This window comes from Perissodus microlepis, chromosome 5 (assembly GCF_051167445.1).
Source record: "Perissodus microlepis isolate ML-2025 ecotype Zambia chromosome 5, ASM5116744v1, whole genome shotgun sequence".
Classification (NCBI taxonomy): Eukaryota; Metazoa; Chordata; class Actinopteri; order Cichliformes; family Cichlidae; genus Perissodus; species Perissodus microlepis.
The window spans coordinates 16,471,574-16,488,686 of NC_140465.1; the positions used below are offsets into that span (position 1 = coordinate 16,471,574).

The following is a 17,113-nucleotide window of genomic DNA, read 5'->3' on the forward strand; positions in this document are numbered from 1 at the left end:
CAAACAAGACAGGGAGGCCAGACCTCAAAATTATCAAAGCTGTGTGAGATCATCTTGACACAGAAACAAACAAAAGGCAGCATCGAGAGAAGAGCTTTGAATGTCCTTCAAGAAGCCTGGAGAACTATTCCTGAAAACTACTTAAAAAATAAATACATAAAAAAAATAATGTATACTTTATTGATCCCTGTGGGAAAATTCCTCTCTGCATTTGACCCATTCACTAAGTGAAGCAGTGGGCAGCCATTGGGCGCCGGGGAGCAGTGTGTAGGGACGGTACCTTGCTCAGGGGTACCTCAGTGTAGCTGTTCAGTGGATTCGAACCCCCGACCTTCCGATAATGGGGCCAACACTCTACCTACTGAGCTAGCCCTGCCCCCAAAAATGACAGGAAAGCTTGTCTAAGAGAGTTCAGACTCTGTTTAAGACTGAAGGTCGTCAAACCAAATACTGAATTGTTAGAATAGTACAATCACTGTTTATTTAGATGTCATGTATGTTTGCACATTTCAATAAGTTCCTGCTCTTATTTCTCAGTTTCCTAGCAAAGCGCCTAGAAATGAGGGGTGACTTAAGACATTTGCAGATTACTGCATATATATCCTTATGACTGCACGGCAGACCCATAGGTTTCCTACAAACTACATCTATAAACAGTCTCTGTGCTGGACTCCATTTAATAATTTATGCTAAATACGTTTAAATTATGAACCTCCTCACCGAGGCTTCGTTTGGCATAATCTTGTAAGAAATTGATGAGGATCATTTTCAGTCATGTTGAACAGAAGTTTGTGTCAGACAGACCTACCTGGCTGCTTCTGGCGGGGCTTGGGCAGGTTGGTGACACAGGTATGGGGACACATTAGGATGTTGCAGGGGTGGAGATTGCCCTCTAAGAAAAACTGCTTTGCGTCAGAAATGTGGATGCCACCCAGCGGCGTTTTTGGTAAGGTGTTCGCCGGGACCAGAGCCAAGCAGTAGAGCCCCACTTGGTGGATGCTATCAATAGCCTACAGATGAAACCAAGCACTGAGATTAGCTTTGCTGGGTAATGCTCTATATGACGAATGATTTTTCGAAAACTCCAAAGACTGAAGATTATATTGTAGACACACTGAATGGAGGCTTCCATTCGAACGCTGTGGCTGAATTTACCTGAAGCACCCGGCTCATCCACTGGAAGCTGTCCTCCTCGCTGGCATCGGGCCTCTGCTCTGCCACAATTACAACCCTCTCATCATAGAACACCGTGACTGAAAACACAGCGATCCTGACACACACAAGGATACACAAACTCACTGAAGATTAGCCAGAAGTCGTGGAAATCAAACACAAATGAGCAGTTTAAAGCATACAGAAAGTGGAAATACTTTATCTTTCAATAATCCCTCTAGTTGTCAGTGTGGGGCCTGCTGTGTTTCCTCTATACCACTAGATGTCAGTAGTTATAAATAAGATTTGCACTTGACCCACCAAAGAGCTCTAAGATTATTTTCTTTAATCCGTGAAGAAGAGTTTTGCCTCACCTGCCACGGTACACAGTCTTGACCGGCTCAACTGCAAGAGCTGTGGCCACCAAGTCGTCGGCGTTGTGTCTCCGCCCGCTCACCATCAGCAGGCCTTCGATCTTCCCCACCACGAAGATGAGACTGCCCTGTACGGAGCAAGTGATGCAACAGCAGGGTTGTTATACTGTTAGTGAGAGAGACGAATGGTTTCAGGTTACCACAGAAGTGCTCTAATGAAAGAGTCCTACTTACTGGGCCAACAAACCCCAGGAGTCCAGATCGCACAAATGGAATCTCTCCAATGGGAACTCCGTTAGCGTTAACCGGTATCACCTGGGCATGACGACGCAAAGAAAGAACAGCAAAACACACAAAAACAGAATCAGCTTTAACTGCGTCCCTTACTAACGATGGTGGCAGCATGTGCAGTTTGAGTGTTGGTTATTCTGCTTTCGCACCTCAAAGGTGTTTTTGGTGAGTCCAGGCAGACCGTAGTACATGTTGCCTCCTGCACGGGAGTTGATAATTATCTCTCCAATTTCGTCTGTTTTACACAACTGAGGCGGTCCATCTGGCTTAACGATACACATCAGAGCTGGAGGGACAAAAAGGCAAAGTTAAGAAAACACGGACTTCCTAATTTAAAATAATTCCCTTGATAATTTTATCTTAGACGTATGATTAAAAAAAAAAAAGTCCCATTTTCATTCTTTGTTGCGTACATGTATTCAGATTTACATGCTTTCTGTTATTTTTGCAGTTTAAAAGGATTGACTGGATTGACTGAATGTGGGAAAGTGTAGACTTTCAGCTTAAATTTGAAGGGAATTTAATAAAAGAGTGTATTACTTGTTTTAACAATTAACAATTTTTATATGCAGTCCCCTATCTGAGCGTCATAAATATAAATGAACAAATTAACACAGTTACATCAAAATATTCATTTTAAAGACTTTGCTGAGGATCCTTTGCAGGAAATGGCTGCACGATGTCAGGAAGCAAACAGATAACACCAAAGAATGAGTTTCCTCCTTTGGGATTCTTTGTTGCCAGGCCTTTTGCTGCAAATGTTTTTTATATTTTGTGGTTCTTTATGCCTTCAGTCTTGCCTTTCTTTACCTTCAAAAACTCCTGGGTTTCATTTTAGCTTAAAGTACAAATTTGTCTGCTTAACCACAGATGCACACTTATGCATCAGACTGTCTCCAATGTCTAATCTTTGTTTTCTACTGCTGAGGCTTATGAGGGGCTTATTACAGGCTTGGGTAATGACATGTCTGTCTCCTAGAGGTTTGATAAATGTTTTTTTTCTCTTTATGATGGAAAGGATCCCATGATCACTGACCAAATTAGTCCAGGTTCAAGTACAACAGTGCATCCTTTTACCCCCTTCATTATTGTGCCAACGTGCTAATGTCCCTGCTAGTTCTCTGGTGGATATTGACCTCCACTGAGAGCTCCTTTAGTGCATGTTGTGGGTTCACAGATTAAGCTTTTAAAAATGAAATGCCACACTTGAAATCACTTCCAAACCTTTGATCTCATTCATTTATGAGGAAATATTAAGTCAAGTTTTCGTATGGATTGTCCAATTACACATGAGCCCAGATAAACAGGGCACTATATATATAAAAATGGCAGTGAAAGCTTAAAGTCTGCATATTCATTACAAACTGTAACATGAACAAGTGTTGGTATATAGCCAAAATAATAAATGCTGCTTTAGTGTTCAAAAACCCAACTGTTTATGTCATGAAGTCTTAGAAATAAACATCTGCCATGCAGATGATCAAAAAACTGGAACATTTTATCTGGATGTTGAAAAGAAGAAGATAATTATTTGAATTTCTAATTTTCTCATATGATTATAATTTTATGATTATATTTTTGAACAACCTTGTTTGCCTCCATTTTCTTGGATACGTGCAAAAGGTCAAACAGAAAGATTTCAGAGCTGGCGGCAACTAGGCCTATTACATTTTTACACTATAACCACGTGGTTATAGTTAGTCAATATTGTAATCTCCTAATATGTATAGAAAACTGTTTTTTTTGTTGTTGAAGTGTCAGTCAGTAATGGTCTCTTTTTTAGCAAATTAATTACAATCAAAAAAACAAATGCAAACGAAAAGCCGTTTATCATGCAGCTTTTCTTCTACCCTCACCTCCAGGCATGACGTGCCCCACATCTTGTACAGTCAGAGCGGAGTTCTTGTCTTCCGTGTTCACCCTGATGACACCGTGGCTCAAGCCACCCATGGAAAGGATGGCACGGGCAGGGAGAGGCGCACCAGGCACTCCGGGTCTACACGAGTAGACAGTTCACAATCAAACATGGATGTTTCCATCTGTTAGCCATCTGCCTACCCTCTTATGAACAACATCACATATAAATTCTGTCTAGTTGGACTGAAATACAGGCTGTGAAGGTGGCTTGTGTGAGACATGAAAGAATAGAAAGAATTTGGTTTTAATCTTCTTCTGTTTTGTCTTTAAGTTTTCTGTAATGTTTAACAACATCCAATAAGAACAGTGAATATAGGTCAGTGAGTTACCTTCGTATAGCTACCGTCATGGCCTCTGGAGATGTGGCACAGGGGCAAATCACCTCAGGCTTCAGCCCATGAGACTGGAACTTGTTCAGGAAGGCATCGCAGGAAGACACTGACCCTGGAAAGCACAATTTTAAAAGTGTGACATCTAATTTGGCTTGTTGGAAAAGACCCAGTTTTACAAAGCAGCGATGGCTCGGGACATACTCACAGGGATTAGCACCATCAGCAACAATGAGCATTCGTAAGGAAGCCAGGCTGATGTCTCTCTGCTCCCGATGAGCCATCATGGCCCAGTGCAGATCACGGCACTTCACCAGAGCTACACGAGCTGCACAACAGCACAACAGCACAACAGCAGGAGTTACATGGAGTATTATAAAATTATAAAATCATTTTTTAATACACTTCGTCTCAGAGTAAAAGATAATTTACCTTTATGGATGTGGACCCTCTGCACCCAGGAGAGAGGACAGGCTTTCATCACTGCATAGGGAACGCTGATCGTGTGTATCCTGTTCATTACAGCCTGCAATCAAACAACCTGATTACTGGAGGTTGCAAAGAAAAAAAAACTGGAAGGGATTTTTTTCCTTCCAACTTGACAAACAACACAAACAGTGAGAAACCTATTTTGTGATGATTTTGCGCAAGAAATCTCTTTCATTAGTAATTTAACATTTTATATTTACTGGAGAATTTATAGTTCAGATATAATGTGCACACAAATTAAGACATTGTACATGCACCTAACTGTATATGCAACCTAACCTAACCTAGAAATCTACAGCTAATGACACTCACTGTGAGAACTCCATGCCATAAGCCCATGTCCTTTTTGAAGTCCAAGACATTCACCAAAGTTTCCCCTTAAAACAGAGACACAAAGACACAAGTGAGGTTGGCTATGTCTAAACAATCTACACTGAGACATGACTCAAGTTGTGATTTGCTGTTATATAAATAACATGGAGCTGAACCGAAATAAAGCTTTGTGTAATGGATGATGCAAACACTATCCTTCTACTCACCCTCACAGTAGTTGCAGGCCTGAGTCAGTGATTGGCAGTGGGTTAACATGGCCACTTTAGACACAGCCACGCCCACCACTGTGCCCTCCTTATTTGCTTTATACTACAAAGAGATGAAGCAACAAATGAGCCACAACACACCAGACTAAAATGAAGCTTTAAAATATTTTTGGTACTTTGACAGGATGGAATAGGTTCTAAGAATGAAGCAACACAAGTAAAAATAATAATAAGCACAGCTGTGTTACCTCTATATATGCAGGGTCAGTGTTAGCAGTGGGAATGTGCGGCTGCCAGTCTTTGGATGGTTTCGTCAGGTACTTTGAATCTGTTATCACCCACTTCATTCGAGGCCAGCCTAACAGAGACAGGGAAGATATGCATCACACAACAATTTCGAGAAATATTTAATTTCTTTAAAAACACAAAAACAACAACAACAAAAAACTTCACAGGTTTTCTAAAAGCCACCAAAATTGATCTGAATTACAACCCCAATTCTCCCCAAAAAATGGGATGCTGAGTAATGTGTAAAGAAAAACAAAATGCAATGATTTGCAAATCATATAAACTCACACATAACACAGAAAACATGTCAAATGTTTAAACTCAGGCATACAAATATTACATCATTTTGTATTTGGATGGATTTTGTAACATGTCTGAAAAAGTTGAGATGGAAGAGACAAAAGGATGGAAAAGAAAGTTATGCTGAACTGAACTAACTGGGTCAGTAACACGAGTGTGAATCTGGAAAAAACTGAGACTACAAATTGTGGAGCAATTTCACAATAATGGTGTAAACTATGTAAACTTTGAAGACTTTGAATAGGTCATCTCCCCTCATCTAAATAATGTCATCAAAAGATGAAGAGAATCTGGAGAAGGGACAAGGCCAAAAATCTATATTGGATGCCTGTGATCTCTAGGCCTTCAGGTGGCACTGCATTAAGGCGTGACTCTGTCATGGAAATCACTTCATGGACTCAGGGACACTTCCAGAAATCACAGTCTTTGAATACAGTTCGCTGTGCGATCGACAAATGCAGTTTGAAGCTTTATTGTGCAAAGAAGCAGCCGTAAGTGAACATGATCAAGAAAAAAGTGCCGTCTTCCCTGGACCAAAGTGCTTTTAAAATGGACTGAGGCAAAGTGTAAAACTATTCTGTGGTCAGATGAATCAAAATTTTGTATTGTCTTTGGAAAACATGGATGCTGCATCCTGTGGACTAAAGTGAAGAGGGACTATCTGGCTTGTTTTCCATGCTCAGTTCAAAAGCCTGCATCTCTGAGGGAATAGAGCTGCATTGGTGCCTTTTTGGAAACGGTATCTTTCACAAGTTTAAAGGTGCCAACAATGCAGAAAGGTATATGCTCCCATTAAGACAAACACCTCCTTCATGGAAGGCCTGGAGACAATGCTAAACAGCATACTGCATCTATTACAACAGCTTCATAGTAGAAGAGTCGAGGTACTGAACTGGCCTGCCTGCAGTTCACACCGTTTGCCAAATGAGAACATTTGGCTCATCATGAAACAAAAAATAGGACAAAGAAGACCCAGGACTGTTGAGCAGACAATAATGGGACAACATTTCCTTCCAAAAGGTCCAGCAGCTGGTTCCTCAGTTTCCAGATGTTTATGGACTGGATGCCACACAGCGGTACGCACAGCCCTGTTCTAACTTTTTTGATACGTGTTGCTATGAAATGTTACTTTTTCTCATTTAAAACATTTGGTCTGTTTTCCAGGTTCTACTGTGAATATATAATAGGAGTTTATGAAATTTTCAAAACAAAGCATCCCAATGTTTTTGACATTAGTGTTGAATTAGACAAAGGTTGCTTTTTTTTTTTCAAACAAAACAGGTATTCAGGACATTCAGGACAGAACTTGCTTGCTGACCTTTAAATTGTAGTATTTCACCCGTGGGGGTCTTGGGTAGGCCTTTCAGGCAGATCTCACTAGTCAGAGCCAGACCAACGCCACAGCTACCGAGCAGAAAACCCACCTGGCTGATACCTGCATCCTAAACACGTCACAAACAGGACAACAAGAAAGCACTCAGATTTTTGAACATAATAAAAACATAAAATGAAAGTTTCCTGTGACGGTTTTTATACCTTGCGAGACAGCGGTACCTCAATAGGTACAGGTATAACTTCAGCAAGGAGGCATCCATAAAATGCCACCCAGAACATCCCGGGGTCACTGTTGGGGTACACCAGCGCCACCTACCAAGACAGTTTAGTTGGACGTTAAAACAAGCACTTTCTGGGGCCAGTGGTCATTTTAATAAAGTAAACCCTCTTCCATATCAGTCGTTTTACGTAACAGGACATAATAGACATAAAAGCAGCATAGAAGCAGTGTGTGAAAAACTAAAAACGGTCTTTTTTGCTGTTATTTTCAACAACAACAAAAAAATCCTGCCTCCCACAGAGGCAGCAGCGATAAATCGTGATACAGTCAATGTTCATTGCAAGTACACAAGTTAAAAATAATCATTTGCTGTAAATATGTGTGTTTTTTCTGAGTGTGAGCTCTTACTCGGTCTCCTGGTTTGAGGATTTGCTCGTTTTTAGTGCCCAGTTTGTTCAGGAGGGTGTACGCCAGCTTCACACTGCGACTCCACAGCTTCCCTAACAGACAGATGGTAGATTTTGGGGGGGGGCAGGGGGGTGTTAGCACCTTTAGAAAAATATAATGTCAAAGAGTTTGCACATTTTTTTTTACTATTACTAGGTTTTAAAATAATAAACATATATAATGTTATCTTTCAGTGGTCACAATAAGTGTTTATGACATTAAATGACATATTATTTTACTGACTTGATGACGTTACACTTCTCTGTTTGAATCTTGTGTCTCACCATAAGTCAGTGTATAGAGTGGTTTGCCCGTGATGTCGAGAGCAGTAAGGGCGGGGCTCTTCCCCTGAGTGGCTCCCCAGCGAGCCAGCGCTGCCTGCAGGGCTGGGGGCCAGTTACTGACCACTCCCAAAGGCTCCCCTTTCACTGGGATGATCTGACGGCCCTCTGGCTTGGGTGTGTTGGGGTCCGGTTGGGGCACTGTGAAAGAGAGACAACAGGACACTTTTGAGTATATTAGAGACTAATGAGATGAGATATCACGGAGGTAAAACCGGTCCATGCGGGGTATCAGTTTCCTCCTACATGGTTTCCCCCTTTGTTTCCTGAGCTCTCATGTTACCTGCTTTTTTTTTTTATTTACAATATATATATATATATATATGCCAAAGATTTAGCACTATCTCCTTATTTTAAAATAGATTTTTATCAGTGTTTTGCTTTACATCACACAAATTTGAATTCCAAAAAATCTCATATATAAAGACACTTATTTAAAATGATTTACAAATACAAAGCACTTTTCTGTCACCAGGTTGTGAAAAATGGTTCATTTGTAGATCATTTAATTTATTACCAACATATTACCTGTTAGGGATGCCGACTTGATTCGTTAATTATCCTTATTTTGTGTTTTTACTAACTAAAAAAAAATCCAGGAATCTCTGTATGTCTCTGCATGTGTCTGTTCATCTGGTTTGCAGGGAACCCGACAGAGTGCAGTGTTGACTTTGAAGTTTTCTGTGAGCTACTTTCCTTATTCACAAGGGGTCACTATAGCAGATAGATATTTTATGTGGCAGTTTTTACACCAGATGGCCTTCCTGACGCAAGCCCAAAGGGATTTTTGTCTCCTCCAGGAAGAGAAACCAGGGATTGTCGCTTGCTAGGTGAGTGCATGCACCACTATACCATGGAGCCGCTAAGTTTGAAGTTTTCAATAACAGTGCATGTGAGACGTTCAGAGAACATCAGTAAATTCTAGCCTGGCCACACACCTTTACAAGCAAATTCTCAACCTGCAAAAGAAATTTGGGGACATTTATAAAACAATCAGTTCATACCACATATGCAATGACTAAACCAGTCATTGCATATGTGGTTTAATAAAATAATACAAACTAGGTTTCTCCTTACCAGCAGCTGTTGACTCAGTTAGCATTAGCTCTGATTTCTGTACAGATTACAGTGTTTAGAAACAGTGGCATACATGCTTTCACTGCGTGCATCCTTAGAGTTGTCCTCTTTTAGACCAACTTCCTGCATGTGTGGCATTTAGGAAACATCTTTGCATGTAGCCCCTAAAATATCCTGCATCACACTCACCCTAAATGAACTATGCTAGTTAGTTACAACTTTTAAACTCTTTGGCTTATTAGAGAAACCTAAATATACATTTGTAAAACAGGTAAGTGTTCATAAATAATCAGAAATGTCTTTTTGGAGCACTACATCTGACTATTTTAACTTATTATAAAACGTTGGAGTAAGGAGGGGCACAAATTCCAATTTTTCTATGTGTAATTTGTGCAAGTCAAACAGTCTACCGCTACAGCTAATTCAGTGCAGCAGCGTACCTTCTACGATCTCCTCGGCGTCATCGGTGAAGAAGTCACTGAGCGGGGGCCTCTTAGGCCTCTTCAGGGTGTTCAGCAGCTGCTGAATCTTAGTGGAGACCCTGCTGCTTACAGGAACTCCTACAGGCAGGGTGAAGGTGGAGAGGGGCAGCAGCAGGGATAAATACACAGTCACACATCCCACGGCTCTGACACACAGTGACAGAACATTAGAACATTGTTTAAGCGTCTTACCATCACATAGTCTGCTGTTTTTCATGCCGTAACTTTTTAGTAAAAAATTGAATTAACCACAGATACACCATTTTGAATCTGTAACATATGTCCGGACTGAAAAGCAGCAGCGCGGTGGGTGGCGTCAACACAAGGAGAACGGAGTGAGAGCCGGGATAAAGTTTTTTTTTGGTTTGGGATCACACATGAGGATTCTTTTTGTGCGTGTAGACGTTGCTTTTGTTTCATTTCCTGGTAAAATCACTAAGTACACACAGCAGGGAGAGTCAGAAACACAGAACGCCATGGACATTGTAGATTAAGGAGTTTCCTTACTCTGTATATTACCTCTTCCTATCAGCCGGTCAAAAATAATTTGACAGAGTGGAAAAAAGAAAAAGAAAAAAAAAATCGGGAAGAAAAACAACTTGATTAATAAAAAGGTCACAGCTGGAAGTCAACACTTATTTGAAGAGAGAGAAATCAGATTCTTGCAAAGAGACACAAAATGTTAAAAATGAACTGTTCTCCATTACCATCCGCTGTCTCCATCATGCTCGAGCGGCTCTGTCCCCGGCTCATCCCTCGGACGACAGCGTTGGAGGGCAGGTCCACGCGTGGGCCTCTGGCCGGAGGGGCCACAGCTGTCACATCTGGAGGAGGTGCACTATTCTCTGAGTGGGCTGTAAGGGAAAGCAGTGAGATGTCCACATGTTTTAATGGGACGAATGTACTGTAGCTATAATTTTAATTTTAAATTTAAAAAATAAAAATAAAACACTCATGCATTAGCAAAAACAAAAGACTATTATTACCTTCACACATGGCAGTGAAAAGCCCTCAGTTTATTTGTATGTGAAACACTACTCACAAGCTAACTATAGCTGGTAGGTTTATGTACTCTGCATTACAGGATTAGGCAATATTAAAGCTAGTTGTACAGCATTACATAAATTGACCAATCAGATGATCCAAACTTTTTACCTGCTGCTTTTCCTCCAGTTAAATAATTAATAAGTCTACTGTCTTTTGCTTTAACATACGCAACGTCTGCACAGAATATTCTCCACACAGGCGCACGTCTCACCAATGCGACTGTGAGCCAGCATGTCCGTCACTGCGGCAGTGCGAGGCTGCTCGTGGGGCTGGTGCTGAGGTTGGTACTGTGGTTGGTGGTGAGGCTTATAAAGAGGCTGGTACTGCGGTTTGTACTGAGGCTGAGGTTGGCTCTGAGGCTGTGGTTTGGCCTCCTGTGAGAGGGTGGAGGAGGCCGAGGAGGAGGTGGAAGAGCCCTGGACGATGTGGTTGACCCAAGACTCCGGGCTCTGCAGGTTGGGGTTGACCTGAGGCTGGGGAGCAACCACTGACGACTGCCTGCGCACGGCTGTCTCATCTTCGGACCCAGACGAGGAGTCTTAGTGCCACAAAACAAAATGTAAATGTCCATAATTCTTAACTAAAAAGTCCAACTGTAATGCCTTCACACGTCCTACCTGGTGGTGTGCGTGTTTCAATGGGTGACTGCACGTATGTGGACCTCCGTTTGGTAGGCATGGGGAGCGCCATCTTCTCCTCCTTATGTTTAGCCAAGGCAGCTTGTACTGCCTCAGTATGGATATCTGTATTGACACAAACACATTTAGTTTAGGTAGAGATTAGTTCCAATGGCTTTGGATCTCATTCAGAGCAACAAAACAAAGAAGGCCACAAAGAAAAAAAGCTGTTAACATTCTTTCAACATGACTCAAGAATGTACATTTTGTTTACTACCTCCATTTATGGTCTTTTTCTTCCATTAGTGAGACCTTTTCTTTTCCATTATATGAAAGTTTATTGAACTACTTCAAAGAGTCACCGCTGTGTGAATAACATTTTCATATGTTTGAATGATTTCCATAGGGGATCTCAACCGAGGAGCCGAGCCCCCTAAATGAGATTTCAAGGCACAGTAACTAACTTTAGGGGTCCCACGATGAAGAGAAAAAGAAGAAGAGAAGAATCTAGCAAGCTTGCAAAATAATGATGAAAAACATTACTTTGCTTTAGCTGGTGACAGCATTTTTTTGAGAGCAGGAGTGTAGCGTTATGTCTATAAGTCATGTTTAAAACTTGAAGAACGGTGACAGGTGAGAAGCCTGAAGAAATCCTTACAGGAAGACAGCGTTTTCCCAATGAAACGGCACACAGAGAGGAGAGAGCCAAGCCGTGTATTAGCCCACTCACATGCCTACACGCGCAAATGCACACAGTAATGAATGCCGAGATACTTTCGCTTGATGACACCCACAGGCGCATTAAAAGGCACCGCGTAAACAGACGCACGCTCAGACCACGTAACAGAACACGCGCCGCAAAAGACGACTTAGTGAATTTTCACATCTATCGACTGGAGGGCATCATTTTTGTTGAAACATCAACAGATTTAAATAAATCACAGAGCACAGCTCATTTCACAGCAGCAGTGGGGACCATAATTACATAACTGCCATTCTGCTTAACAGATTGTTCTCAGCTAAATCATTCTCTCTCATAATGTGCTGTTGCGCATCCTCGCACCGGAGCGTCAGGAGAGACGACTCCTTGCACATGTCCGGGAGGATGAGGGAGGTTTCCACGGTGATGGGCACAGTGGGGTGCGTGGCAGCTTGCGGTGAGTTTTACTCCAGTTCCAATCAACACTGACATGTGGGCAGCTGAGGACCTTTACTTAGTTATGTCTTTGATGCATGCCCGTTTTATTTATCTTCTTAATCTGAATCTAAAATGGTGTACATAAAACATAAAGTGTAATCATAGCGAGAGCAGCTCCAGAAAGCAGTCAGCGGTGTATTCAAGTGAACTCCGTAGTGACAGGCTGTGTAAGAGGTGTAATAACTGCAGGAAGCCAGAGGCAATTAAATTGTTCTGCAGTCTGTTAAAATTATAACCACCTTATTTTTTGTGTTCCTCACTGCTGCAGTTTCTACTATTCTTACATTATTTTAGGCTATAACACTTCTAATTAGAAATCTCTGACCTGCCATTTTCTAACAACATGACTCAAGGTCATCAAGTTCATTTTTTCTGTCGAGTAGGATCACAACTTTGGTTCTGATAGAAACTCCTCATCGGTTTTTGGATGAACTGCCATTATAAGCCTACTATAGTAATCCTTTGTTCCCCAGAGGGGTACACCTCCTGACTTTAGTGATCTTCTTTTTTTCCTCATGCCACCATCAGAAACACATTTGCATTTTTATTTTATTTTTTATGTAAAATGTCTCAATACATGCTGCCAGCCTTTATCATGAGATATCCATGTGCCTCAGGGTGAAATGTAACACTTTTGATGATTTTTTTTCATTAGTGCAAAATTACAACAAAGTACCTCAAAACTGATGGGCTCAGCTTTAGCTTCTGTTTTACTGCACATTAGCAAAACGTGTGCAAGCTAATTAACGTGCTAACATCAGTTATTAGCATTGCCGTTGTACATGGCAAGACTAGCATTCAGCTTCAGCATACACCCCCATAAACTTACTACCACAACTCTTCTTCCCCTCACCTACAACCGGTTGTGGCAGATTCCCTTATAACAGGAAGAAACCTCCAGCAGGTTTCTTCCTGTTAAAAGGGAGTTTTTCCTTCCCACTGTCACCAAATGCCTGCTCATAGGAGGTCGTTATTGTTGGGGTTTTCTCTCCATTATTGTAGGGTTGCTACTTTACAGTATAAAGTGCTTGAGGCAACTGCTGTTGTGATTTGGTGCTATATAAATAAAACTGAATTGAATGGAATCACCACAGCTTCGGACTTAGTCGTGTAGCCTAAAATTTGCAAAAGGGAACAGGATCAGGAACAGAAATATTGTTTTATACATTCTGTGCTGAAATGTTTTTTGTTGATTTTCTCCAAACCTCAGAGTTAAATATGCACTATGTGGACACAGTATTGGGCCAAACAATGCCTTAATCTTGGAATTCAGGTGTTTTCAGTCTCATTGCCACAGGTGTATAAAACCAAAGAAACCTAGCCACACAGCCTGCCTCTAAAAACATTTCTGAAAGAATGGGTCCTCTTAGATTTTAGTTGAATAAACATAATTGTGAAAACATCAATGTGTGTAGTGTTGTATTTCCTCAGTGCATCAATATATTTGCATATTCTGTATTTTCCAACATGTAAAGGAACTTCTTGTCCACTGTGACACTCCTTTTTTTTCTCATCCTGCAATATAAAATTAGTTGAGGAATACCATCTGTCATTCAGCTTGGTTTTATTTTACATTTTCTCATCTCTCAATTTAACCACTTTTGCAGTATTTGCAATTCTTTATACCAGAATTCATTTCATATGTAGGAGACTTTCGAGACTACGAAAACATTGTGGAAGAAAGCACAACAATTCTGGGAGCAATTTTCATTCCACTAAATATGGAATCCAAATTAAGGGTTTTGAACCACAGAAGTGACTGTGACATAGACAACAGCACAGATAAATGCATGTGTCTCAAATCTAAATTCACTGCCCACTACACTGTAAACTACTGATTGTCTTATAAAAGAGCAGTAACTGAATACACAAGGGAGCTTTATTGCCAAGTTTGACTCACGGTAAGTATAACAATCATAGCCTGACCAACATAACAACAACCTATTTTGAAGCCAGGACACAAATATGTACATAGCTTTTTGGGACTTTCAAAAGATTTATTTCCTAACACAGACCTGTTATCACAATTTCAATTTAGCCTCTACTGAGTTTTTTTAAGCTCTAATCTTTCTGAATCCTCCAACCAGATTAAACAAAAAGATAAGATTTTGCCAGTAAGATTTTCTGTAAAGCTGAAACATTTTTAGACAACTCTCCACCAAACTCCAGTCTGACAGACTTTAGATTAGTCAGCCTGGCATTTAGCATGCTGCACAGGCTGAGAGGCTTTTTAAGAAAAGAACCAGCAGGGTGTGGGTCAGCCCACAGGGAGATGCTTTTAGAGTCCGACTCTCAGTCAACAAACACTAGTTGTGTCCTGCACACGTGCTTTGTGCTTCTCTTGTCTCATCTTCACGTGAAAAGGAAACAACCATCTCTGAATCGAGGAAGGGGCCTAAGGGTACATCTTTCAACATGTAACAATGCTGAGATCGCAGACATTCACTACTCTCTGAATGGTACTCGTGAGTATTGATCATCAGTCTTGACAACTTACACAGTAATGATCATGAAACTGGCCGCACAGCCCCACTGTTAGTCAGTGGTGTTGGTTTTGATCATTAAGTAAATATAGTGTTTATGAGGCTGAGGAAATCTGCAGTAAGCTGCAGAACATGTCACATGGATGAGTGACGAAACGTTTCTCCCACTGAAAACACAGCGGCTGAACAGAATCAACTTTCTCAGATCTTTACCACTTATATAGGATTTTTTTTGTAAAAAAAAAAAAAAAAAAAAAAAAATCTGTATTTCCCTGCTCTCCTCACAACCTTCTCATACATAGCCAGCCACTGACATCACTCTTCTGCCTGAGAAGGGGGTCCTCACTAAGGGGGCTTCCCAGCTGCGGCAATGCACTGCTGTCTGCCTCGCTCTCACACACACGTTCCCCACAGCTCTTTAATTTGTCCCTTTGAAACAGCCCAGGATCTGAGCTTAAAAACAGACTGTTGTCGGATCGTTTCAGCTCTGAAGACTGTGCTGCAGTGCGCTGTACCGCTGGTGTGACCGTGGTGGGACAACCAAAGTGGGATGAAGAACATTTTGACGCTGGACTTCTTGATCACCTGATCTGTAGCGGTCATCCCGGGTTCCTCCACTGCGATGCGTTCTGCGAGCGCGTCGCTCACGATACCGGGATGAGCTGGAGGGTGGAGGTGCATGGCTCAAGGAACTAGGAGCAGGAGGCTGTACGTTTTGAGGAGGTGGTGCTGTAAAATAAACACAAAATACATGCATTGTTACAAAACAATCAAAAACTGCTTTACATACTCATTTCTGCAAACACTTTGATTTAATAGGCAGAAGACTTTCCTGTAACAGGCCTTGAGTATCTGCTGAACTTTTAACTGTTTCTGTTAAACACTATCTGTTTAACTGTGCTGTGGAAGGTGATGATTTGGTTTATGTCCTTCTGCACTACCCGCAAAGAGTCAGAGCCATGTAGCAACATTGAATGTTCACCTGGAGTGGGAAAGCACTATATAGGAATCAGACCATTTAATATTCTTCAGAACCTCAGTGATGATAGTAATGGATATTAATGAGCATCACAACAAAGACTGGATAGTTTTCTCTGTTTTAGGAAAACCTCAAATGACACTTTAGCCTTTTTACCATGAAACCATGTTGCTGTCATATGTGCACAGTGTGGCTGTGCATTAAACACACCATGTATACTTGTCATTTCAATTGGTCTCTGCTATCGCTATTATTACAGATGGCCACTCCTCTGTGAGTCTGGTTCTGTCGGAGGTTTTTCCTGTTAAAAGGGGGACCTTCCTTCCCACTGTTGCCAAGTGCTTACTCTGAGGATTGTTGCGGTTTTCTCTATAATATTGTAATATAAAGTGTTTTGAAGTGACTGTTGCTGTGATTTGGCGCCATATATTTGAAATCAAATTGAACTGAACTGAATGTAAATTTCAAATGACATGAAAAATATTAAAATTTATTTTTTTGTGTGTGTGTTTGAAACTACATTTATTTTTTTTAGGTGGGCTTTTTGGACGTTGTTTTAAGGACATGGATTGTCATATTCCAACTGAGAGAGTCGGCTCGTGTTTGTCTGCTTTGTAGATCTGTTGTTCCAAGTCTGTTTTTTTGTTTTTTTATTTCATTTTTGTAACATAATAAAAAACTGGGTGTGAAATGATTCTATTTTTAGATATAGTTTTTTAATTTAAGTCAAGAACAGATTCTTTGCCACGGCAAAAAGACAAAGAAAAATATTGTTTTGAGTATGCCTAAGCAAGACAGGAAAACAGCAAAGACACGGGGGATGCACATCTATGCTTAGCCCGATCAAAAAAGGGATTATGAACACTTACGTGGAGTGTGGATTATGTAGGGAGCCAGAAGTTTTGCCCTTTTCTTCTCATAGCCCTTCTGTGTGATGTCACCTGTAGAAAAAATAAAATAAAATAAAACTCTGTATTGCTTCTGAAAAAATGAGCATAAGATATGCCACCATAAAAATAACAAAACATCTCAAACTCTGATTGTTTTATTTGATGGAATTCAAATATACACCAGTTAGACTGTCAAAGGTGCTCATTTGAACCCTGAACTTTAATAAAAAATGTTATGATGGTAGTGTTTTCACATTTCTCTTTGCCATTACAACAATATCAGCATTATTAATATCACTTTTTTCCTCTCATTAACCC

General features: G+C 40.8%; 1 protein-coding gene across 4 annotated transcripts in view; it reads right to left on the reverse strand.

Moving 5' to 3' along the window:
• Nucleotides 1–17,113, reverse strand: part of dip2bb (DIP2 acetate--CoA ligase B (putative)b) — a 43,301-nt gene that overhangs the window by 10,417 nt on the left and 15,771 nt on the right. For 2 of the 4 annotated variants that reach the window (XM_084928286.1, XM_084928284.1), the window contains exons 2-24: nt 16,775–16,846; nt 15,512–15,655; nt 11,246–11,371; nt 10,840–11,166; nt 10,289–10,435; nt 10,089–10,106; nt 9,540–9,659; nt 7,966–8,163; nt 7,643–7,734; nt 7,216–7,326; nt 6,998–7,121; nt 5,340–5,449; nt 5,092–5,194; nt 4,865–4,929; nt 4,496–4,589; nt 4,272–4,391; nt 4,064–4,178; nt 3,674–3,813; nt 1,967–2,103; nt 1,761–1,841; nt 1,527–1,654; nt 1,156–1,270; nt 809–1,010 (exon numbers count right to left, since the gene is read on the reverse strand). In XM_084928286.1, coding sequence (XP_084784412.1) covers nt 809–1,010; nt 1,156–1,270; nt 1,527–1,654; nt 1,761–1,841; nt 1,967–2,103; nt 3,674–3,813; nt 4,064–4,178; nt 4,272–4,391; nt 4,496–4,589; nt 4,865–4,929; nt 5,092–5,194; nt 5,340–5,449; nt 6,998–7,121; nt 7,216–7,326; nt 7,643–7,734; nt 7,966–8,163; nt 9,540–9,659; nt 10,089–10,106; nt 10,289–10,435; nt 10,840–11,166; nt 11,246–11,371; nt 15,512–15,655; nt 16,775–16,846 — 2,889 coding nt within the window. The remainder of the gene's footprint in view (nt 1–808; nt 1,011–1,155; nt 1,271–1,526; nt 1,655–1,760; nt 1,842–1,966; nt 2,104–3,673; nt 3,814–4,063; nt 4,179–4,271; nt 4,392–4,495; nt 4,590–4,864; nt 4,930–5,091; nt 5,195–5,339; nt 5,450–6,997; nt 7,122–7,215; nt 7,327–7,642; nt 7,735–7,965; nt 8,164–9,539; nt 9,660–10,088; nt 10,107–10,288; nt 10,436–10,839; nt 11,167–11,245; nt 11,372–15,511; nt 15,656–16,774; nt 16,847–17,113) is intronic. The other 2 variants (XM_084928287.1, XM_084928285.1) reach the window with 1 other exon arrangement.